Source organism: Ziziphus jujuba, chromosome 5 (genome assembly GCF_031755915.1).
Source record: "Ziziphus jujuba cultivar Dongzao chromosome 5, ASM3175591v1".
In the NCBI taxonomy this organism is placed as follows: Eukaryota; Viridiplantae; Streptophyta; class Magnoliopsida; order Rosales; family Rhamnaceae; genus Ziziphus; species Ziziphus jujuba.
In genome coordinates, this window is record NC_083383.1 from 6,801,674 (window position 1) to 6,827,371 (window position 25,698).

General features: G+C 33.4%; 1 protein-coding gene and 2 pseudogenes across 1 annotated transcript; all 3 read right to left on the reverse strand.

The window, feature by feature from the left end:
* Positions 1–7,204, reverse strand: part of LOC112492618 (uncharacterized) — a 29,850-nt pseudogene extending 22,646 nt beyond the window's left edge.
* Positions 7,205–7,327: 123 nt separating this feature from the next.
* On the reverse strand, positions 7,328–16,717 carry LOC107423696 (glutamate receptor 2.7-like; annotated as a pseudogene).
* Positions 16,718–19,101: 2,384 nt separating this feature from the next.
* Positions 19,102–24,672, reverse strand: LOC107409748 (glutamate receptor 2.9). The gene is made up of 5 exons (XM_048476110.2): positions 24,331–24,672; positions 21,097–22,433; positions 20,660–20,972; positions 20,143–20,549; positions 19,102–20,020 (listed from the first exon to the last, which is right to left on the reverse strand). The coding sequence occupies exons 1-5, from the start codon at positions 24,608–24,610 to the stop codon at positions 19,403–19,405; spliced, it is 2,955 nt and encodes a 984-aa protein (XP_048332067.2). The 5' UTR covers positions 24,611–24,672; the 3' UTR covers positions 19,102–19,402.
* Between the last annotated feature and the right edge of the window lie 1,026 nt (positions 24,673–25,698).

A 25,698-nucleotide genomic window follows, 5' to 3' on the forward strand; every position in this document is an offset into this window, starting at 1 on the left:
GTTGGACTTACCACAAATTTCCTGCACTGAAAATACACTTCTATAAACATGACCTTATTCCTCCCATCTTACTATGATTTGTTTCCACAAATTTACAGCACTCCAAAATAATAACAGGGAATTAATATATGATTCAATAAGTATGTGTCCAATCAGTATACAGAGCATTATACAAATGATTGTGAAATTAATACAATGACAGATGAAGCAATACAAGATGGAGAGGAAAAAGGGAAGAAACGCTTCTTGGACTTTCGGCAATAAACTGAGACATCGGGCTTGCCCCGGACGATCAACATCTCCCAATCCTTGTACCTAGGGGAACGAAATTTAGAAATATGAGATGCTAATCATCTCAGTGAGTGACCCTATCTACTGTACAATTATAAAGCAACGATAATTATAGTACATTTGGTTAATTAAGAATAAATAAGTAAGTAAATAATAATTAATTAAAAATAATATTTTTTCTCAAAACCCTTATCATTCACGCAGTTGGAAAGGTTCCCCTTTTAAAACGTTTTACAAAACCCAACATTTTATACCCCAAAAATCAAGAAATAATTAGTCAAATAAATTTCAAATAAAATACAAGAATTTAAGGATCCAAATTTATAATAAAATAAATTGAAATAAAAATAACTTATAACAATTACTAAATAATTAATGCATGTCATAACAATTAATACCGAAACATCTTACATTAAAACAATTCTTGAAATAATTAAATAATTAAAATAAATCAATTTATTGAATAATTAAGCAAAGGAAAAATTAAATCAAATTAAAACCTCCATTTAAAATAAATGGTAAGAACATAGTAAGATCTCTTTAAAATCATCAAATCAATGTAAATAGTAAAATCAAGATAAAATGCATTGTTAAAACATTAATATAAATAGGTAATTAAAGCATAATAAAATTCCATAAAATTTGTATTAAAATCTCCAATTGAATTAAATAATAAAAACAACATTAAATACATTCTAATTTAAATATAATTTCAAAAATCAAGTTTTGAAAACCACTTGATGCACCCACTATATACCACTGGCGCCAACGGTACCCATTGTCCCGAGATACCATCAGACAGGAGGTTAAAGAGAGAAACCAGCATACGGTTGCGTGGCGTCCCACTGCGCTGCTGCTAACAGGCGTCCCGGCCATGGAAGGGCGGCCTACCCTCATCCGATGGCAACTACAGGACAACCCCATAAATCACCTGTGCGCTACTCACACACACCTGCATGCTAATCATATCCATATGCGCACTAATCACATCCATATACACAGAACACCAGTACGTGTATGGTGCCAGTACGTGTATGGTGTATTTAAAACAAATAACCATATTATTATTAAAATACCAGTTTTTCCAAAATTCATCGTGGGAATTATACCATTTTTCAAACTCACATTCCCACATTTTTCTTTAATCCTCATCATAAATCCACCACTTTAAAATCCATCAAGTTCAAATCCATCAATTTGAATATACAAATTTTTCATTGGCATAAGGTCAAGCCATTAGTATTTGAATGCATAAATATTTTTAAACATAATAATTTAAATCCATATTTTTGAAAAATTCTCAAAAATCAATTTAAATCAGTAATATGAAAACCATATAAATTCCATATATCATTAATTCATATAATTGTGCACAATAATTGAATAATAACCATAGCAATAATTAAAATAAATCAAAACCACAATTTCTGTAAATTCCTAAATATATTCTTTTGGCACCAAAACTTATATTAAAAACATTATAAATTGGCAATACAATTCTAGATAGAAATTCTCATAATATTGAACACATAAACATATTTTTGAAATATTCCATTATGAAATATTCCAACAATGAAATTTGATAATAATTACCAAAATCTCAAATTCCTTAAAACCAAAATATTTTATAATGCACAAATATTTAATTCCATTCAATTTTGGCATCAAAATTCCAAATATAAATTTACTAAATATTCAACATATCAAACATATTTTTCGAATAACCAATTAACACAAAATATATATATTTTAACATCCCAAAATAATTTTGAAGGTGGGTCACTCACCTTGAGCACGCAATTAACCCAAGATCCTCCATGGGATCAATTCCATGACGCATCCGTGCTCCTAGAACAACAATATTGCACAACTCAAATAAATTAATATTTTATTCGGATAAATAATACTCGGTACCCGGGGGGTTTAACACAAACATTAACAAAAATTCATGAGTATATACCGAAATGAAGCTTATAGAATGAGGATTACGAATCTGATCTTACTTCCCGAAGATCGGACCCGAGGTGGCCGGAATCTCGCCGGAAAGCTTACGGATTCTAGGCCTTTGATTCTCACAATCCGTTAATAATTGAGGAAAGTGGACACCGGATTTGGGTTCAAAGGGTTGGAATTAGTGGGAAAGGAGGGGCGGTGCAGCTGGAAACTCGCCGGAAAGTCGATTTCCCGACGAACCGCTGTGGTCACGGGAATTCACCACCGCCGGCGGCACGTCCGGTGGCCACTGGCTGTGATTTTTGGTCAGAAGGTTGATCAAGAAATCGGTTGGCCGTGAGGCAAACGGAGGTCGGAATAGGGAGAAATCTGGGTTTGAAGAAATTGGCACTGCCGCCAGAAAAAGCCTCGATCCGGGCGCGTCGGCGGTCGGTTGGCCGTGATTTTTGGTTGGCTGGCCCATTTTCAGGTGATCTTCAAGGTGGGATCGCGCATGTATGGAAAGGGTTGCCAGAAAATGGCTAAGCGGCGGTGGCCAATTGGTTTCTCTCTTTAGCTCTCTCTTTCTCTCTCTCCTCCCTTGGCTCACGCGTTTTAGCCAAAATAAAAGCCACCGGTGGGTGATACTGTTCACTCATGGGATTGGCTGAAAATGCAACACGTGGCACACACTGTTCACTCAAGTCAAAATATATTAAAATATTATGGTATTCGGAAAACTTTACATGTCCATAACTTTTTAACCAGATGTCCAATTTAAGCGTGCCACTAGTCTATGAACTCGTATCTACGAGTACTTCACAACCATGCATGAGTCAAAGCTCAACTTTGCATAAACAAAAAAGTCAACTCGGCACCCTTTGGACAGTTTGGACCTTAACTTGTTTTGCTCATAACTTTCAAACTGTAGCTCCGTTTTTGACATGCTACGAGTCTGTGGACTCGTGACAATGTGTGCTTCTTAACGGTACTTCGGTCAATGTGAAATTCCATTACGAACAAAAAGTCAACATTTGACCTCTTCTCGGTCAACAACGGTCAAACCCGGTCAACCTTGGTCAAATTTTAGAAATTTCCGATGTATTTCGGGACGGGGTGTTACATAAGCTTATTTGAGTATCCTGTATGGCTTTTAAATTATTTTATAATGGAATGAAAATTAGTGTGATTCTTGAGGAAAATACCAAAATGTGAATGGTTGCATGCTAACGTTACTGAATTCCTACTATTTTGTTCAAGCTACAAAAATTCTTTCTCTTACATCTGTTTGACTTTTATAGGGTGCCATGGAGATAACATGTTTTTTCATTGGTATGGCAGATAACTAGACTTGCTTTCTCCTCAATCGATTCAGACTATATCTATGTAGAAGGGGTTAATTATGAGGTGAATTATTTAAAGGTTGATTAAGAGGGTTCCAGTGCAACATGATTTTCATGCATCTATGAACTCTAGCTTTCAATTCAATAGCAAGGATTAGGTCATTTTTGAAATTGTACTCTAATATGAGCTACTTGAATCATCTATAGCCCTTGTAACATTCAAATACTTGCAATTTTTTTTTTCTTTTTCATGTTTCTTAATGGAAAATTTAGTTTCTTCATTGTCGGTTGGAGGAGCAAGACCATATGTTAGTCGAACTGCATCTTAATAAAAAATATTTGTTAATATTTTTGTCAAAAAGTATAAACATTTTAAAAATATATGTTATATTTTCATAAGTACATCCACAATTATTAATATAATTATATTTAAGCATAAAAAAATATAAAATATATATATATATATATATATGCATGATTATTTTTTATAAATAATATAGATGCTAAATATAACTTTAGTAATGATCCTCAACAAAAGAATCCATAAAAAATGGGAAAAAAGTGGAAACATTTCAACTAAATTTGATTACAGATGGTGCATCGGTATATTTTGAGATTTTTTCTTTTTAGGATCATTGAAGAATATATATTTTGCATGTTGTTGCATTTAACACACATTACGGGGTCTTATGGGGGCCAAAAGATTGGTAAAATGTGATTGCTATAGCGGTTTCGATAACTACCGATGAAATCTAAGGTAATTTTTCCAGCAACTACAAATTGATTACCATAGGTTTCATCGGTAATTACTGAAGCCCCTACGGTAATCAAATTTTTGTGCCAATTTGAGAACTTTTTGAGGACTTTTGGAGTTTTTTCTCTTTAGGATCATTTAAGAATGTATAGTTTGCATGTTGTTGCATTTAACATACATTAGGGGACTTGTGGGGGCCAAAAAATTGGTAAAATGTGATTACCATAGGGGTTTGGCAATTACCGATGAAATTTATGGTAATTTTTCCAGCAACTACAAATTGATTACCGTAGGTTTCATCGGTAATTACCAAAGATCCTACGGTAATTAAATTTTTGTGCTAATTTGAGAACTTTTTTAGAACTTTTGGGATTTTTTCTCTTTAGGATCATTTAAGAATGTATATTTTGCATGTTGTTGCATTTAACACACATTAGGGGACTTGTGGGGGCCAAAAAATGGGTAAAATTTGATTATCATAAGGGTTTCGGTAATTACCGATGAAATCTATGGTAATTTTTCCAGCGACTACAAATTGATTACCGTAGGTCTTATCGGTAATTACCGAAGGTCCTACGGTAATCAAATTTTTATGCCAATTTGAGAACTTTTGGGGTTTTTTATTTTTAGGATCATTTTTTTTTTGAAAACCCCTTTAAGATCATTTAAGAATGTATATTTTACATGTTGTTGCATTTAACACACATTAGGGGACTTGTGGGGGGCCAAAAAATTGGTAAAATGTGATTACCATAAGGGTTTTGGTAACTATCGATGAAACCTACAGTAATTTTTCCAGCAATTACAAATTGATTACTATAGGTTTCATCAGTAATTACCGAAAGCCATATGGTAATCAAATTTTTATGCCAATTTGAGAACTTCTTCAAAACTTTTGTAGTTTTTTTCTCTTTAGGATCATTTAAGAATTTATATTTTGTATGTTGTTGCATTTAACACACATTAGAGGACTTGTGGGGGCTAAAAAATTGGTAAAATGTGATTACCATAAGGTTGTTAGTAATTACCAATGAAACCTACAGTAATTTTTTTTCCAGCAACTACAAATTGATTATCATAGATTTCATTGGTAATTACCGAAGTCCCTACGGAAATCAAATTTTTGTGCCAATTTGAAAACTTTTTCAGAACTTTTGAGGTTTTTTCTCTTTAGGATCATTTAAGAATGTATATTTTGCATGTTGTTGCATTTAACACACATTAGGGGACTTGTGGGGGGCCAAAAATTGGTAAAATGTGATAACCATAGGGGTTTCGATAATTACCAATGAAACCTATGTTAATTTTTTCAACAACTACAAATTGATTACCGTAGGTTTCATCAGTAATTACCGAAGGCCCTACGGTAATCAAATTTTTGTGCGAATTTGAGAACTTTTGGGATTTTTTCTCCTTAGGATCATTGAAAAACGTATATTTTGCATGTTGTTGCATTTAACACACATTAGGGGATTTGTGGGGGCCAAAAAATGCTATAGGACCAAAGTCATCAAGAAACATATAAATTGCCAAGACAAGCAACAAAAGAGTCACTGAAGTATAAACAACCCAAATAAAGACAACCCACCAAGCCAGAAATAAAGCCACTTCTTTAAGAAAAGCATAGCAAGGCAGTAAACCACAACCCAATTGGTAATTTGACGGAATTACCATCAAGTTGAGATAATCCTAGAAAGATAAGTAACAAAACTGGAGGTGCAAAAAACTACAAAACTAAGAGACATAAGAAATGATTGTGAAGGAAAAATTTTGCCCTGCTAGATTCCAAATTAGGGAAGGAAAAATTTTGCCCTGCTAGATTCCAAATTAGGGACTTTGCTAGCATGCAACCTCTGGTACCAAGACAAAAAAGCTTTGTTCCAGTACATTTGCAAGTTCCGTCGCAAAGCAACGAGTTGCAGGAAACCCAAAAGCAATAAGCACCAAATCCTAAATTTAGCAAAATTGGAAGGCAAAATTCCTATACTTCCAAAGAATCTCTCTAAATGTCCAACTTTGTTGACCAAATGCACATCTTTACCATCACCAATGTTCTTGTTGACCAACATTTCTGTTAAAGGTTTAATCCATAGAATTGTTGTGAATAGAATCACCAAATAATTTGCATATAGAATTAGTTTAGCAAACCATCTGCATGAAATCGTTGCCAAATTAGATCTGGACTGATCAGTTCCAAGCCAAAACGCCTTGGCACTCTCGTTGCAAGCATAAATAGAAAACCAACTAAGCAACCCATTAAAACAGCAATTGAAGATCTACCAAAACCATCAAGTGGACCAAAATTGAAATCCAGAACCAAAGGACAAATTAGGAAGCAAACCATATTCCCAGCTATGGCTGCCGAAGCCCTAAAGACAACACTCAGTCGCTTCTCCGATCTCCTCGATGCAAATTTTCAAACAAACCTTGGCGAGCAATGTCAAATACTTAAAAACACCCATAAATCCTAGTAGAATCGTATCAAAACCACCATTTGCTAAAGACCCAGATTCTTGCGATCCACCATTCAAGTATTTTTGAAGCAGCAAAGAAGAAATAACCATAACCGAGAAGGTAAAATCATTCCGATACTCGAAGAAATAAAGGCGAGATTGAAGATGGGCATCGTCGAGCATTAGCCAGAAGATCTGAGCATTGCTTTCATCGAACTCAAACTTGTTGTCCTTGGATTTGGTCCTCTTTATAATCTCAGCATTGGTTTTGGTTGAGAACCTAGAAGTTGAATCAGAGGAGCCACAAAAGGTTTCCTTGTATTAAATATAAAATAAAGGACATCCAGGTCTTTTAAAATTTTTTTAAGGGTGTAATGGATATTAAAGGGCAAAACATAAAAGTTCACCAATGCAAGGGTATATATCGTCATGGCCCTTCTAAAAAAGGCATTGGACCAAATTCCCCCATAATGAGTTCCAAAGGCTAAAAGCCCGAATAGTTGATCCAGTAGTTCTAAATATAGATGGGAGCTTAGATCCCTTCTGTTGAAGACTCAAAGATAAGCTTTTGAATCAGGGCCCTTTAAGAAATGTCCATTTGAGTGAGGGAACATTGCTGCAAAATATTATGATAGCCACGGAGGCAGCAACCCCAGCAATGAGAAAGAGGCCCCAGAAGCTTTCAAGGCCAAGACTTTCAGAAGAACTTTTGTTGGGATCAGGAGGCTCTGAACCTGAGTTATTTCATCTCTCTTGAACCATTTCATCTCAATATCTTTAATCTTGCCCTTGAAATATCACCAACAAGTGGGGAATCCATGGGAAAAGCCTGTCATAATTATAATTTATATATATATATATATATATGTGTGTGTGTGTGTATGATGGTCATCGAAATAATTGGAATTAGTTAAATAAAATGGGATTATATTATAAATGCAAGAGAGAAAAGAGCTAGCTTACAAAAGAAATCCATCATCTTTAAATGTTGGCTTGACCAATGACTATTTGTCACAATATTTTGCAAGAAAAGGCTTCAAGTAAGGGGTTTCATCAAAAGCAACACCTATACCATCATTTCCACTCGTATGCGTAACAACTCTATGTCATTCTTCATTTAAAGTGTAATTCTTGAGATTGCAATCGTCAAAACCCCCATTTGTTTCAAAATTCCACAAACAAAAGTTCCTTTTAGGTACCCAACATTCTGCTTACTCTTCAGGATTTGGTTCACGTCGTTAATGGTTGGTTGGAGCTGCTGTACCGTTAAAAGGCAAGTCAAGCTGGCTGTATAACTTTGCGCGAGTATAAGTACCACGAAGTACCACAAAATCACCATGAACCTAGCCAGGTTGCTCATATTCGCTCCCCTTTTAACATAACGTTCCATGAAAACACATTAAAGAGTCAAATTACTCCTTCACTTGCATATATAAAAGTGAAAAAGTACAAAAAGGTGTGTAAAACTTACTATAAGCAAAAACCACGGTTGAGAAGGAAAACCAAAAGCTAGTACCAATTTGATGATGTGGAGGCCCTCTGAAGTCTTCATTGAAGAACCCAGACAGCAAAGCCAATGAAAACAAAGAAACGATGGGTCGTTGCCCCCAAGTCCCAAATGAGAGGCTTCAAGAAAACTCATGCTTCTCTTCTTCAACCGTCTTTGATTGGCACCACATTGACACCCCTGATTCTGTGTAAGGCAATGTAAAGTCCACGTATAACAACCTAGCCTGTTTGCTCGAATCGTTATGTCCCCCACAGCAGCATCAAGTTTCTGTCATGTAAATCCTCATGAATCTGTATCTACATAAATATATATGCATATGTGTGTGTGTATATATATATATAGTATGTATATTTTTTTCGGTATGAACGAATATAAACTAGAAGTAAAAATGGAAAACACGGAGTATTCATAAATAATCAGTTATCACCTTCGGAAAGACTTGATTGACAAAATTATTGTAAGTGCCAGAACTCAAGCCTTTGGGCATTAGTATGCTGTATCCGGTGATGTCTCTGGTTTTCTTAATTAGTACTTTGATCTTATGTGACATAAAAAAATTCAAAAAACCCATGCTTTATGGGAACTCCTATTTGCAACTTCTTCACTTTTGTTGGAATTTCTCATCTCTTTGGAGCATATTCCGAATCTCCTCCTGGCCATATTATAGGTCCTACACTGGTATTCGATGTGGAATGTTTTGTACTATTTGTCGGATCCAACATTCTTTTCCAGTCCTTTTTTTGTGTCAAAAAAAAATCCTATCCGTCTTTTCCCATTTTAAGTATCTCAAAAATCGATGATTATAATTTCCCATCAACAAGCCTGATATCACCACCAAGGCCCTTGAAGTTCTGATTGATAATGCTTGGGCAAGTTGAGGACTGTTCTGATCTATCCTGATCGTTTCCAGGTCAGTGCTATAACTACCACAAACGTTCACATTCTTAAAGCTAAAGTTTCCTTTACTCCCAATCTGCTCAACTGCCATGGCCATGCAAAAGCAGAGTCATAAGCCAATAATCCCATAACATTCAATTCAGGATTGGGAATGGTTAGATTTTCATGATGGAATTGTGTTTTCTTAATCGTAAATTTTCGAGCTCTGTCGAATTTCGAACATTAGTCCTTACAACACCCAACATGCCTTGCATGGAATCAATGACTGAAGAAACTGAAGGAATCTATAGAATTAGTAATCCCATCTGTCATCATGCTCCAAACGTAGCCTTTATCCATCATCCCAACCTCTTTTGCTTTGTCAAAGATCCGAGAACCAAGAGTGGCCGACATATGAATAACCAAAAAAACTCTCTGTCTGCATTCTCATCAACTTAAATATTTTGATATACGGTAAAATTAAATAAATAGGAATGCGAAAAATGTATGTATATCTTTAGTTTCCAAACTAAATTAGCAAACTTTACCAAACGTGATATATATCTTAAAACATCTTTCATGGATAGACTTTCTCCTTTTTATTTTTTTATTTTTATTTTTTTAAAATAAATAATTAAACCAGATAAAGAGATAATTATTTTTAAAAAAATTATCTTTAATGAATTTGTCTAATTATAGACTTTTTATCGCTTTATCAAACGTTGTGAATTTTTCTTAAATTAATTTTTTTCAAAAAGTCAATTTTTTAAAAGGTTAAATTTAAAAAAAAAAAGAAAATTTTATAAAATATATATAATTAATTAATATATATATAAATATTCTTCTATACATTATTATTAAAAAATAATTTTAAAATGAATTATGTATTTATACTATTTAAATTTAAACTTAAATTTTATACTATATAAATAACAATCTACATTCACCATTGAAAATGTTTTTAGTTTTTGAGTGGTTAAGAATTATAGATCACCAATATATGTTAAGTCTTAAAAGTAGAAAATTTTGTAAATATTATATTTTAAGGTAAAATGTCCATTAAATTTTACCAACTTGGAAATATAATTTTCAAAAATTTAAAAAAATTACTGAAGATTTCAACAAAAATAAAAGAAAAGAAAATGTATTTCGAAATTAATTATGGATAATCTAAAACCATTGTTAGTATGATTAAAGTATATATATTACATACAACTAAAATAAACATAATTGTAATTTTTTTTTTTTTTGTTTATTTTCCACCAGCTATCCATTTAAGAAGCTACGCGTATTATTGGTTTCTCATAAATTGGGAAAGTAATTTAATTGATCGAACACTAATACTGTGTCCTAGTTTGTTGCAACACCGTTATGATTGAAATCATGATCATCATGCTCTTGGAAGATAAACATTGATAGATTCTTTGTGGTAGTGCTGTGCGGATAGGTTGATGGACATTGGAAAAGTAAGCTCATGGTCATCATCAACACTTGACAAATTAATAATCTCCATGGTTACTTGATCAACATTTGGACCACTAGTAATCGAACTATGACCATGACCAGGCTCAGGAGAATCTGGCAGTGACCCACCAAAGTTTGATCGATGAGTATAGCACGAATACCATGATGGACTCGGTGGGCAATTTGTGTTGGGCAAGGATCCATAAAACAAACTTTTCTCTTGGGCTTCGTTTTTTCTGTAAGTATGAGAGTTAAGGTCTAATCCGTTGGTATATTTGAGGAGCATGTGTCCTGTATGAGATTGTTAGACAACTAAGAATGCTGTGGGTCAGTAGGAGTTTATTATATTTTCTGTAATAATATACATGTTGAGTATTATTTATTATTTTGATGCATTGATGTATATGGATCATTATATATTTATGAGATATTTTATTAGACATATTATTGCTCCTTATATTTACAGGCCTGTTGGGACTATTAGTCTATGTATATGTGTATGTTGATCCACAGTTGCCATGGTGAGTCTCTACTACCTAGTTTGGGTATATTGATGTATCCTGTCAATACACAATGTGCTCGGATGAAATGGTATTTGTGTGTTGGGGGATTGCACGTGGTGAGGTAAATCTCTACTAGACTGAGTTTATGGCATGCAAAGAGCTCAGTTGAAATGGTATCATATTTTGGAAGATTTATTAAGAGAATCTCTACTGCCTAGTCTAGTATATTGTTATGCCCTGTAGGTATGCTATATATTTAGATGAAATGGCATTATAGTTCGGGAAATTCTGTAGTAAGTGAGTTTGGATTATATATATGATGATGATTATACAGTCCAAGTGGGAGAATGTTAAATAAATTAATAATTGTGGACTTAGCTTAATCAATTACTCACTTACAGGGCCTATTTATGCCATTAATAGGACTGGTTTATTTTAATATTTTGTAGTAGGGTTTTTGGTCACACACTTTCTATAAGACTCCAGTTGGTCCATTGGGCTAGAGGATCAACTCTCTTTATAAGCTCATTGACTTACCCATATTTTTCCTAGTATTATTATATTATTAAATTATTAGTATTTTGTGTGTTAAAATTAATGGGTAAGTGTGACATGCAGAGACTATAAAAAGTCTAGGGCAAGCAAACAAATATATTCTATACGGCATTTTGATATTAGGGTTTTTAGAGATTTAAGAGTGGTTTGAGAGTAGTGTGTCCATAGACACTACTTTATATTGTTTTCTATTTTGCAGGATTAAAGATTTAATTTATCAATGGCTGCATTTGGAGGTTAGTAATTTATGATTTATATAATTTATTATATATGTTTAGATCCACAAATTCTAACAACTAGTATCAGAGCATGGTTAATATACATACTAAATTCTTTTACAATGTGTTCCCGTTGTGAATGTTGATCTGTTATTTTATATACATGTTTATATATATTCGACCATTGATGATCTGTGTATATTGATTACATAATATTTATTTTATTATTGTTTGCTCTTCCTTGATTAATCGGAGATTATATGTTTACGGTCTGTGAAATATAACCCAACTATTATATACTCATTAAAAATAAAAAATAAAATAAAATAAAAATTGTAAAATTTTTGGCTGGATACTGCTTTTGCAAAATATTGAGAAAATTGTGTTTTGCATGAATTTTTGATCTGGGTATTGTGGATTCTTGTCTCTACGTCGAATGGAATTAATTTTTTAAGGTAATTTGGCTTGAAAACTTCAAAATTGGATCTGGAAATTCTTGTTTAAAGGCCAAATTACATCTTGCTTGGGTGTTAAATTTTCTGGGTCTTTAAGCCAAATTGACACCTAAATATTGTTGTCCACACCGAAAGGATTCTTTAGACACTAGAATTGAAGAAAAATTCCGCCGGAGAAGCCAATTACAGGCGGGTTAAAGATTCGGATCGTCTGACCAGTTTGGACTGGAACCGGGTCGACCGTGACCCGGTTGGTTGGGGGAGATGAAAGAAATGACAGGTCGTTTGTGCCTGTGTGATGTCATCATGCTAACGTCAGCACGACGTGTCTTTTGCTGACGTCAGTAGCCAAAAATTTAAAAAAAAAATTAAATAAATTAATTAATTAAATAAAAAAATAAAAAAAAAATGTTTTTCTTATTTAATTTATTCTCATTTATTAATTTATTTTTGATTAATTATTTATATATCTATTGTTTTGATTTTATTATTATAAAATAAATAAATATATATATATATATATATATATATTTGTTATTTATTTGTTTATGGGTAATTAGTTCATTTGTTTATTTGTTTAATTATTTTATTCCAAATTTATTGAATTAAATTAAATATCTATATTTGGAGAATTGGATTGTGTTAGCTTTCCCTAAAGAGGCTTTGTGCCTAGTTGGTATAGTAGTGTGGAATTTTAAGTACTCACCTGTCGTGAGACTTATTTTGTTTGTATTATGTGTACCAGTATAATGTATATTGGCATAGTGGATGGGATGTTTTATATTTACCTATTTCATGAAATTGCTAAAATGTTATTTTCTCCCACTAATTAATGAGGGTCTATACGGGTAACTAAACTACCCTGTCGGTGGTTTTAGTTGCTTTGTATGACGCTTGGAATGGTAGTGGAAGTTAATTAAATGCCATGTATCGCAGGTTCTGAGTTGCTCTGTTGGTGATTTAGTTCAATGCATTTGGTTATGGTTATTTGGTTGACTTTTCCTTACTCACAAAAGGGTATCTTTAGTGCTACAAAGACCCTAGCAATATTGATATTTTATATTTTGTGTTGAAGGACTGGAAAATAGTTATTCTTTTATATATATATATATATATTGTGTTTACTATTTTCACAGTTAGTAGCACTCCGATTGTTCTGCCTATGATTGCCATGATGAAATTGGATGGGACAAACTATCAGAAGTGGAAGAAGACTTTAGTTATGAATTTGACATTTATGAAATTGGATTTAGCTTAAGCCTCTTACTTGGGACCTTTGGACAACAAGCGTTGGTTTCTTTCTTTTCATTGGTTTTGTTGTTTGGCTTCTTAAACATCGAATCAATGAAGACTTCAGAGGGCCTCCTCATCATCAAATTGGTACAAGTTGTTGGTTTTCCTTCTCAACCATGGTTTTTGCTCATAGTAAGTTATTTACTGTCTTTGACTGGCACCACCATGGACATCCCTGATTCTGTGTAGGGCAATGTAAAATCCACATATAATGCCCTGTTTGCTCGAATCGTTATGTCCCCAACTGCCGCGTCCAAGTTCTGTTCAAGTGTATGTAAATCCTTATCAACTCTGTAACTATAATTAACTAATAATAAAGTGACAATCTGAAATGGAAAAAAAGAGTAGTTTCAATCACTACCTGGAGAAATACTTGATAGATCAAATCATTATAAGTGCCAGCGCCTGTGCCATTTGGCATTGCAAAGGGAATGAACTCGTAGGGAACAAGGTAAGGTAATTCATTCAACACAGCCTTAAATATATCCATGCTGTATCCAGTGACTTCCTTGGTTTTATTAGTAGGATCAAATGTCACATTCACAAATTCGCGAAAACCATCCTTCACTGGAACTCCTATTACCAACTTTGTCCTTTTTGTTGGAATTTCCCATCCTCTTGGAACATATGTAGAATCTCCAGGCCATATAATAGGTCCTAGGCAGGTATTCAAAGTGCAATATTTTGTACTATTTGTTTCATCCAACATTCTTTTGCTGAGTCCATTTTTCTGTGTCCAAAACCCTATCCTTCTTTCTCCCCTGCCATTCACGTTAAGTATCTCGAAAATTGATGACTGTAATTGCCCATCAACAAGCCTGAAATCACCTGCAAGGCCCTTGAACTTCAGATTCTTTAATGCTCGGCCAAGTTCAGGACCATTCTGATTTATCCCAATTGTTTCCAAGTCAATACTGGAACTACCAGAAATGTTCACATTCTTAAAGCTAAAGTTTCCACCACCACTTCCAATCTCCTCAACTGCCATAGCCAATGCAAAAGCAGAGTCATAAGCCCACAGTCCAGAAACATCCAATTCAACATTGAGGATGGATGGGTTATCATGTCAAAATTGTGTTTTCCATCTAATAGTAAAATTTTCGAGCTCTTTCGTCTTGGCAACATAAGTCCTCACTCCCAGCATCCCTTGCATGGAATCAATGACTGAAGAATTCAACGAATCTACAAGATTAGTTATCCCATCTGTCATGATCCAAACATAACCTTTATCCATCATCCCAATCTCTTTAGCTTTTATAAAGAGCCGAGAGCCAAGAGGCGCCAACATATGGACAATGAACACTCTTGTCTGCATTGTCATCAACTTATAGAGCTCTGCGACAATTTGGTCGTCAGTTGCTCTCTGAGGAATGAGACTCCGGTAAGGCACTCGGGCATCGATCAGGTAAGGAATTATTCCTTCCCTGAATTCGTTGTCCACGTCGATGGGGACTGCTTCTCTCCATCCAAACGCTTGAACTATAGCGCTGATGGCTTTCACTTGAGACGAGTCTTTTTTAGCTACTCGGATAAAATATGGACTCCTAAGGGATGTGAGAGATGGACTTGTTGCAGAAAATGATAAGATGGGCACATGAGCTTTGTCTCCTAGTTCAATTATGAAGTTGGCCTGCATTGAATTTTCTGGTCCTACAATGGTTTGCACTTCAACATTCTTTATTAGGTCTAGAGCTGTCGTCAAAAGACGGGGCGAAAAAAAAAAAAAAGGTTTAATTTTGTTCCTGTTAAATTTCAAACACTTTATTGTGAAACAGATGAGTTAAGATAGTTGAATTCTTTTTTATTACTACGGAGAAAGAAAAAATATATCTTGGCTGAAAAGATTAGTAATTAACCTTTGTTTTATTTGTTATATGGTAATTCGAAGTCAATTATACTCTGTTTACATATTAGCATAACCGCATAGCGAAGGAAGATTCTTATACAGCACATGAAAATCCAAATAAAATGATGGTCTTTGGACATCTATTTTTATATGGTTTTTAACAAATTTTTTTAATATGTGGCAAAAATAAAATAAAAAATTTAAGTATTAAATCACATTGATTATTTTAAAATCATATTAATAATTTTTAGCATATGTTAAATGATCATTTACAAATAGGTGTGCCAAATACCAGCCGATTTTTTTCCTTAAAGTCTCTTGGATGTTCAATTACGTCCATAACAAAGCATAAGAAATTAAAAGACGACTTGCAAGAGAAACAGGACAATTATGAAGACTTTTGGTCAACTAATTTAATAATCCAAGCAACCTTCAATCTTGCAATCATAAAGGTCATTCATTATTAATATCTGCCCAAGGCATAACTATTCTAAGATTCCAATATTTCTAATTCTTCATGACTCTACCTACCAATTAATAAGCTTTCTATATACAATCAAAAACTAAAACCAGTGACATCCTGACTTGTAGATATATAAAATGGTTGACCTAGTCTTTGATCACACAAAAAACCGACAAATAAAAAAATGTTTGTGTCAATGGCTTTCCATTAGTATAATGGTGATTGTAGACAAGATTTGTAATGTAGGAATTGGTCATCATATTGTCAATTACATTAATCAAGTGTCGAAAATTAATTAATAACAACAGTTGAGATGGAGAAAGAGAGATTGACTAGTGATCAGAGAAATGAAAAAAAGTAAATGAATTAAAGAGGGTAATTGATGAACAAATTGGTCGTCACTCATAAGAGGCGGAGTCGTGAATTACGAAGCAGTGGTTAATTTAAAGAAAGAGAAAAGAAATCATATTGGTGGAAAGGAAGAGCAAATAACCTGCAGCAGCAGCAGCAACAACATCACTATTGGAGTTCCTTGTGTGGAGGAGAAGGCGAGTTTTGAAGTCAGCATGAGAGGTATAGAAGTAGGAGAGGGCAATATTGAAAAAGCTAAATCTCATCTTCCCAGTCCATGTGTCTAAGTTGAGAATTACACCCACCTTTACCGGAATTATATCCGTCTTGTTTTGTGCCAAAACTACCAAAATCCTTTGTGAAACTAACAAGATCAGGAATAGAGAAAATGCAAGGTTTTTTAGTATCATGTTTGTTTGAGTCTCTTCGGAAGCTTTTTGGAAGTTTTTGGCATTCATTAAATTTTGGTGAGCAAACTTATCAGCATTTATAAGAAATAGGGTATATGGCTGATTTTGTAACGTGAGAAAGAAACTAAGTATTGACAGAAGCCTCTATGAGGCAAAACACGTTGAAAGTGATTTACCATGCACCGACTATAAATCATTACACTAAAAGAATATTTATTAATAAAAAATTAACTACCTTTGTTTGACAATGAGTTGTGGGGAATTTCCATGTTACTATACATTTAAATAAGATATTATACTGTGGCACAATTAGCCGTATTGTTTGACAATTGACATCACTGCTTAAATATATAATATATCATTTATTAAAAAAAAAATATATATATATATATATACACACACACACACACACACACATATATTATATGTAAAATAAAATCATTAATTTTTATTACCCTCAGGCCAGCCAAGGATGAGCTAATTCTTTTTTGGTAAATAATTATGAGCTAATTCCTTTACTTTTTTAAGTCGTTTAACTATCATTTTTTTACGAACCGCAGTAAGAATACCCACAATCCTCCCATAAGGTTCTGGGTCCAATTCACTCAGTTATTAAAACAAATAAATAAATTATTACCAGTTAAAATCCCCTTTAATTGATTGTACCAATGGGTTAGGATTTGCAAAAATATATAGTACAGTAATGGAAGCAATAATTCGAATCACACAATTAAGCTCGAATAATGTAGTCGGTGGAAATTGTTAAATATAGAATCGGGTTAATTTAGAAAATAAGAGGAATGGCAGTAGTGATAAGAAAATTGATAAATAAAAAGTAGTAATTTATGGGTATTTATACGCCTCAGTACAGTGGTTTCTTTATTATCCTTAAAATTACGGTAAAACTTTTCTGCTGTTATATCTTTGAGACTAAATTAATTTTATAATTATGAAAATGTTATAATTTAGGAGAAGTGTAATTAAAAATTTTATTGTCCAATGCATCCAATACAATCATCAATCAATCAAAGTTATACATTTCCTTTAATAGGAAAAAAAATCTGTAAATAATTTAATTTAATATTTAAATACAATTTTAAAGATGATAGTATGGAAATACAAACTATTTCATGCCAGGAAGCTCTTAACATGTTTAAGAAGCTATAATTATTTTAGCTTTCCAAATTCATAAATGTTATCATAACTCTAAATAATAAATCATATATTTAATATAATTTAACGTATATTTTTTAAATATTAATATATTTATAAGTATGTAAAGCTAAAATTCTTTAATATAGAATTTTAAAAATTTATAATTTATTACAATATAAAATTTGATTTTATTTATAGCTAATGAAGTTGAGGTTAAAATTTTTTATAACTACATAATAGAGATTATTTCAATATAAGATATTATAAAGAGATTTTACTATATAATTTAAAAATTTAGTAATTTTTTTTTTAAAAAAAAAAGAAGAAAAAAAAGAAAGAAATTAGTAATATTCCAAATTGGTGGGCGTGGAGCTTACACGTGCTTATTAAGTATGCTTTGTTTTTGGGTCACGTGAGTCCGTTGATATATGTTCAAAATTATGTTTTTAATTTTCTGTTTTGGAGTGTAAAAATATGTGTTTTTCTTACTCTTATTATTGCGTTTACCTTTGACTAGATCAGAGCAAGAAGAAACTCTGGCCAAATCTAATTGGAAAAAGGACTGACTGAGTGGGGCGGCCAGGCCACGTGGCTTGTTATCATTTTTCATTTTCATATTCTAGACCCAAGCCTTCTTTTTGGCTGAGTTCTTAAAACCAAGCCAATTATCAACAATCATCCAAACATATGCTGATGCAATCCATTTTATCACGCTATCAAATCAGCAAATCCATTTAACACCTAATTTTTCGAACGCTTGGCACAGTCTAGTTCATTAATGACCATTGGTAAATTTGGTGTTTAAATTTCCGTCTCTATTTATAAATAATAATAATAATAATAATAAATCCTAATTTTTATTCTTAATTAATTTCCTAATTTTGAGAAGGTGGCAAAAAACAACAACAGCAAAAACGTCGAAGTAGGGTCCGCATTTGCAAAAAATTGCTCTTCGCTATTTTATAAATAAGTAAATTAATAACTCAATCATATCATAGGATATCTATGCAAATGACTTTTTATTATAAAAATTATATATATATTATTAATATAATATAAAATATATTCACTGGCTAAGTGATTTACACCATAACAATCTAGCTTAAAAACCACAATTCATTTTGTCAGTGAAAATAAAATTATATTTATATCAATAATATATGAGAATATATTAGTAAACGATAAATGATTTGCACTCCCATCTATTATTTATTTATCATGCACATATGAAAAGAAAGAAGAAAGATCATATACACATATACTTACAGTAAACTGTAAAGTATTTCTACACCCATTTACAACTACGGAGAAGTAGAAAACAATATCATTTTGATTGTAACATTTAAAAATAGGTACAAGAAAATGATATCTAATTATTGTGTCATTTTTTTCCTCTAAAAAAAAAAAAAAAAAAAAAACTAAACTACGTAATTTTTTTTTTTGGAATTGGCTAGCCATACAAAGAAGGATCTACAAATTGGCCTCTCTTGAACAGGAGGAAGTAAGGTGATCAGCCAGTGGCAGTGCCCCTTAATTAGTTGTTTGAGTACCATCACAATTAAAATCATGATCATCATGCACTTGGAAGATAAAGTTGGATTGGTGATCGCTGTCGTATGGGGAGGATGGTGGACTTGGGAAAGTAACCTGATGATCATAATGAACAGTATCCTGAGTGGGTTGAGTTACTTGAGCATCTGGAGAATGCTCAGGAGAATCTTGGGTTGTTGATCTATTAGTATAGTATGAGAATGGAGTAGGTGGGCAATTTGTATTGGGTGATGATCCACCGCTCTTTCTGAAAGTATGGGAACTGAGGTCCTTTTGGTTGAAGATTCCAAAGAGTAATTGGATTCTCTCCCACTTTGAGGCATTGGGATCAGAGCCCTTCAAGAAGTGCATATTGGAGTGAAGGAACATTGCTAGGAATATTATGAGAGCTAAGGTGGAAGCAAGCCCAGCTATGAGAAAGAGGCCCCAAAAGCTATCGAGCCCAAGACTTGCAGAAGACATTTTTTTGGATTCTGGACAAATTGATTCATCAGTCTTGAACCATTTATCCTCAATGTCTTTAATCTTTTTTCCCTCGGTCACTTTTAGTATTGCCCTTGAAAAATCACCAACAATAGGGGAATCCTTTGGGAAAGCCTGCCATAGATAAATAACTTTTATGCAGATATATATATCATGGTCATCAAAAAAATTGGAATTAATTAAACAAAATGAAATTGTATCAGTTATGCAAGAGAGAAAAGAGCTAGTTAGCTTACAAAAGCAAATCCATTAGTTTTGAATGTTGGCTCGACCATGGTGTATTTGTCGCAATATTTTGCAAGAAAAGGTTTCAAGTAAGGGGTTTCATCGAAAGCAGCAGCTATACCGCCATTTCCACTCTTATTCGTAAAAAGTTCATGTAATTCTTCAGGGGATTTGTAGGTCTTAAGATTGCGATCATCAAAACCCAGTTGTTTCAAAATTCCATAAACAAAAGAATTTTCTAGGTAGGCAACATTTTGCTTATTCTTCAGGATCTGGTTCACGTCGTTCACGGCTGGTTGGAGCTGTTGTACGGTTAAGAGTGAAGTCAAGCTGGCTGTATAACTTTGAGTGAGTATAAGCACCACAAAGCACCACACTATCACCACGAACCTAGCCAAGTTGCTCACAACTCTCTCCTCTTTTAACATAACATTTCAATGAAAATAAATTGGAATCAAATTAATTACTCCATGGTCCCTTGCGTGTACAAAAGAAGTCAAAAAAGTACTAAAAAGGTATGTGACTTACTATGAGCAAAAACCATGGTTGAGAAGGAAAACCAAAAGCTGGTACCAATTTGATGATGTGGAGGCCCTCTAAAGTCTTCATTGATTCGATGTTCAAGAACCCAAACCGCAAAACCAATAAAAATAAAGAAACAACCGGTTGTTAACCAGAGGTCCCAAGTAAGAGGCTTCAAGAACACCCATGCATCTTTTCTTCTGCTGTCTTTGATTGGCACCACCATTGACACCCCTGATTCTGTGTAAGGCAATGTGAAATCCACATATAACGACCTGTTTGCTCGAATCGTTATGTCCCCCACCGCTGCATCCAATTTCTGTCAAAGAAAATCCTCATCAACTCACCAACTATTTTTCTATATGACTAGCTTACGGTCATTAACTAATTATACAGTCTATGACAATTTGAAATGGAAAACAAAGAGTTCAAGTTTTAATTACCCCGATATACACTTGATAGACAAAATCATTGTAGGTGCCAGTACTTGTGCCATTGGGCAATGCGAAGGGAATGAAATCGCAGGGAACAGGGTAAGGTAGTTCGTCCAATGCAGCCTTAAATACATCTATGCTGTATCCAGTGACGTTTTTGGTTTGTTTAGCAATAGGATCATATGTGACATTAACAAAGTCATCGTTCTTCATGGGAATTCCTATTTGCAACTTCTTCCCTTTTATCGGGATTTCCCATCCCTTTGGAGGATCGACAGAATCTCCAGGCCATATAATAGGCTCTAGACTGGTATTCGAAGTAGAATAACTTGTTCTATTTGTCGGATCCAACATTTTTCCCAGTCCATTTTTCTGTGTCCAAAATCCTATCCGTTTCCTCCCATTTCCATTCAAGTTGAGTATCTCAAGGATAGATGTTTGCAATTGCCCATCAACAAGCCTGAAATCCCCTGCAAGGCCCTTGAATTTCTGATTCGATAATGCTCGGGCAAGTTGAGGACCGTTCTGATTGATCCCAATTGTCTCCAAGTCAGTACTAGAACTACCAGAGACGTTCACATACTTAAAGCTGAAGTTTCCATTACCTCCAATCTGCTCAACTGCCATGGCCAATGCAAAAGCAGAGTCATAAGCCCATAATCCTATAACATCCAATTCAGGATTGAGAATGGTTGGATTTTCTTTTTGGAATTGTGTTTTCCATCTAATAGTAAAATTTTCGAGCTCTTTCGTATTGGGTACATAAGTCCTCACGCCCAATACACCTTGCATGGAATCAAAGGCAGAAGAATCGAGGGAATCAATAGAATTAGTAATCCCATCGGTCATGATCCAAACATAGCCTTTGTCCATCATTCCAACCTCTTTTGCTTTGGCAAATAGCTGAGAACCGAGAGAGGCCGACATATGGACAATGAACACTCTCGTCCTCATTTTCATCAACTTGTTGAGCTCTGCAACAATTTGGTCATCTGTGGCAAGTTGAGGAATGGGGCTCCTGTAAGGGATTCGGATGTCGACTTCTTGCAAAGCATCCGTCAAGTAGGGTATTATTCCCTCGCCAAACTCGTTGTCGACGTAGATTGGCACTGCTTCTCTCCAACCGAAGGCTTGGACTATAGCACTTATAGCTTTCACTTGAGCGGAGTCGTTCTTAGCTGTTCGAAAAAAGTATTGACTCCTAAGCGACGTCAGAGATGGGCTTTTTGCAGAAAATGATATGATAGGGACTCGAGCTCTGTCCCCAAGACCAATCATGAAGTTGGCTTGCATCGAAGTTTCTGGCCCAACGATTGCTTGTACTTCGTTTTTTATTAGGTCTAAAGCTGTTATATTATCATAGAAAAAATTATATATCAACTCCGATTGTATTTCCAAACTCAATAAAAGTAAAAAATAAAAAAACAGAGGAATTCACCCAAAAAATAAAAAATAAATAAAATTTCAAAACAGAGGAGTTCATGACGTCTTTGTGAAGGAAATGCATAGGGCGAAAAATCAATGTTTAGTTAGCATACGTAAAGAAAAGTCAAAATTAGTGCATTTTGATTTGTGTATAATGTCGGCTTAGTAATTGAAAAAAAAAAAAAGAAAAATGTCGGCTTAGTAAGTAAGAAAGATTCTTCAACCGTACATGAAAGCCAGACCTGTTACTCAACAATGATAGGATCGGAATAATGTCGCGGCGAAAAAACATAAAATGATAAAAATATTGTTGTCCCAGTGATAGTGATGAATGTGAATCTTTTGTTTCATTTTTTTCATTTTCTATTTTTTTGTCTCGTCAAAAAACGTAAAATGGTAAAAGACAACAAAACCACATGCACTAACTTATGTAGACTTTTTTTTTTTTTTTTTCGTGTGTGTGTGTTCAATTTATTCAAGAGGACTTTTAGTCACCTGCTTTTTATCCGAATTATATTTATTTGTTTGTTTATTTATTTTTATCAAAATGAAGGCTACCGCCCTAAAATGAAAAAACTTTTAGTCTACTAATTACTAAGCCAAATATTCGTCTAAAATGTAATGAAAGTCCTTAATTGAATGGTAGTATCCCCGCTAGTAATATTAAAATATTCTAAAATTACAACTGTTCCATATTTTTGAAGACTATCCCTCCAAACAGCCTATTAAGTCAAAACTATGACAAATAATATTTATAAGACTTACCATTTCTAATAAGACTTTGAATTTGTTAGGACACGATGCCTACATAGTTTTATACATATTTATATAAATATATTATTTATATTACTGTCTCAGACTAGAGACAAAAACGTAGACTTTTAAACATTTGATAGTTTCAAGCCCCATCACGTGGAGGAAAACTTGCATTATGACCGGTCGCACCACGTCAAATCGAAAACTGACATATAGTTCGTCTCCATATAATATGAATTGTTTTGGCTTCTAATGTCTTCCACTAATCGACTATCAAGCTAACTGTGGTGGTGGTGGTGGTGGTGGTGACTATTAAAAAGGTCGAAGCGGGTGAGCGAGACCAAGCAATTCAGCAAATGATGATCATATATATATATAGCAGTTTTTTCTCACAAGAAGTCAAGTGAATTCTTCAAAATTTTTATTGGAATTTTTTAATATCATTACTTCTAAAACTATATTTTTATTATTATTTATCACAACTTTATATAGATTAAAAAAATAAAAATAGAAACTTTATATAGGTTAAAAAAATAAAAATAGAAACAAACTTGTTGGAGCCTATTATAGCATGATTTCAAAGCCTGGAGAAAAAAAAAATGTATATATAGATATATAACGATAGATCATTATCTCATTAATCTTATAATCAAAAAATAGAAACTCATTACTTTGAATGGCTATTTTATTGATCAAAGATAGCAACATAAATGACTATTGCAAGAGATTGATCAAGGAAAGTGAAAAAAATAAATAAATAGATAAGAACCGAAAACGGAAAATAGAAATTTAGGTGAAAACTCCAAATGGAGATCCATTTTAAATCTGGTAATGAATCAAGTTGGCTGTTAGGCCGTATGAGTCGAGTCAACTGCAAACACACATATATTAGAGCGAGGGAGCGCTCAACTTACAAATTAGTCGATTACGAAGCAATCAAAATAAAAGATATGTTTAAGAACTTGTATATGATTGAAATCCAAAAATTTTTAAAAAAATAAAAAATCAATTCAGAAACCAAAAGAGTAGACTGAAAAATAGTAGAGAAAGGGAGAAGAGAACCTGCGGCTGCAGCACCAACAACATCACCATTAGAGTCCCTGGCGTGGATGACAAGGCGAGTGGTGTGGTTAGCATGGGACGCATAGAAATCAGACACCCCCATATTGAAGCTGCTCAATCTCATCTTCCAAATCGCCGTGGTCAAGTTGAGAACCACACCCACATTTACTGGAACTGTTCCTCTACTGCTTTGTGCCATGACCACCAAAATCCCCGCAGGGCAAGCAAACAACAGAAATGATAGAGAAAATACAAGGTTTGGGGGATCGACCTTGCTCATGTTTGATATAATATTATGCCTAATTTCCCAAGTCGACTTTGGCACATAGGCGTTAAGTTGGATGGAACTTAAACTTATTATATACGCCGATTGATATCGGTTTTAGATTATATAAGAGCAGAAATTGGGGATACAGACCACTTGTTGAAAGCGACGCATCTAAGGACTTTCGCACATTTATAGTTAATAAAAAAGTGCGCCTTTCTAACAATGAGGTTTTAGGGAACCTTCCGTGCTATTACATTTAATTCAAGTAAAATAAATAAATAAATAAAAATCAATCTCTATTAATTCATGACTTTTTTTTAAAAAAACTTTTTTTTTTTTAACATAAGTCGAGTAATTGTTTAAAGGGAAAAAAAAAAAAAAAGTGACATAATTGCTTAAACATAATGTATTACTTCTGCTATATTATATACATATGTTTTTATTAGTCTCAGGCCATGGACGTAGGAGCTTCCTTCAAAATATATGAAGGTATTTGTGAATGTACATGGAGGATCGATCTTTCAGTGTTTCGGTCTCTGCAAGAAGAGGTGAGACATGTTATAACTAATTATATATATATTTCCATATATTTTGGATCAAATTTTTTAATTCCTAACTAGAAATACAATTTACAATGTCAAAAGTCAACAGTGTGGTGGTATTTGTTATTAGAAATTATTTTTTGGCGTGAAGTGGTGGAGGAACTTACAGACCTATTGTGCATTCTTATATATCTTCAGGTTCGAATAACTTGATTTGCAATGAAATATAATCTTGTTGTTTTGTCTACCGTGGAGGACAAGTGTATGTGTCATTTCAAAAGAGGAAATCACAGTAACTTTTTTTTCGTATCTTGTATTTTCTTTTTCTTTTTTTTTTCGATATATATATATATATATATATCTTAGTAGATTAGGATCTTTTGGATAACATGGCTAACACCTTATTTGTCAATGATATATAGTAACTTCTGGCTTGTAACAAATAATTTTTTACTACTCACAATCTTATATATGCGCATGCAATAATAAATATTTCATTTAAAAATATTATAAATTAAAATTACGTTGATATTTGTGATATTTTCAATTATGATGGAT

Excerpts from the sequence above, each read along its gene's own strand:
- LOC107409748 (XM_048476110.2), bottom strand. The coding sequence starts at position 24,610 with ATGAGCAAGGTCGATCCCCCAAACCTTGTATTTTCTCTATCATTTCTG. Across the intron at positions 22,434-24,330 it reads TGTTGGTGCTGCAGCCGCAG|CTTTAGACCTAATAAAAAAC; the intron begins GTTCTCTTCTCC and ends ATAATATAACAG. Across the intron at positions 20,021-20,142 it reads AAACTAATGGATTTGCTTTT|GCTTTCCCAAAGGATTCCCC; the intron begins GTAAGCTAACTA and ends TATCTATGGCAG.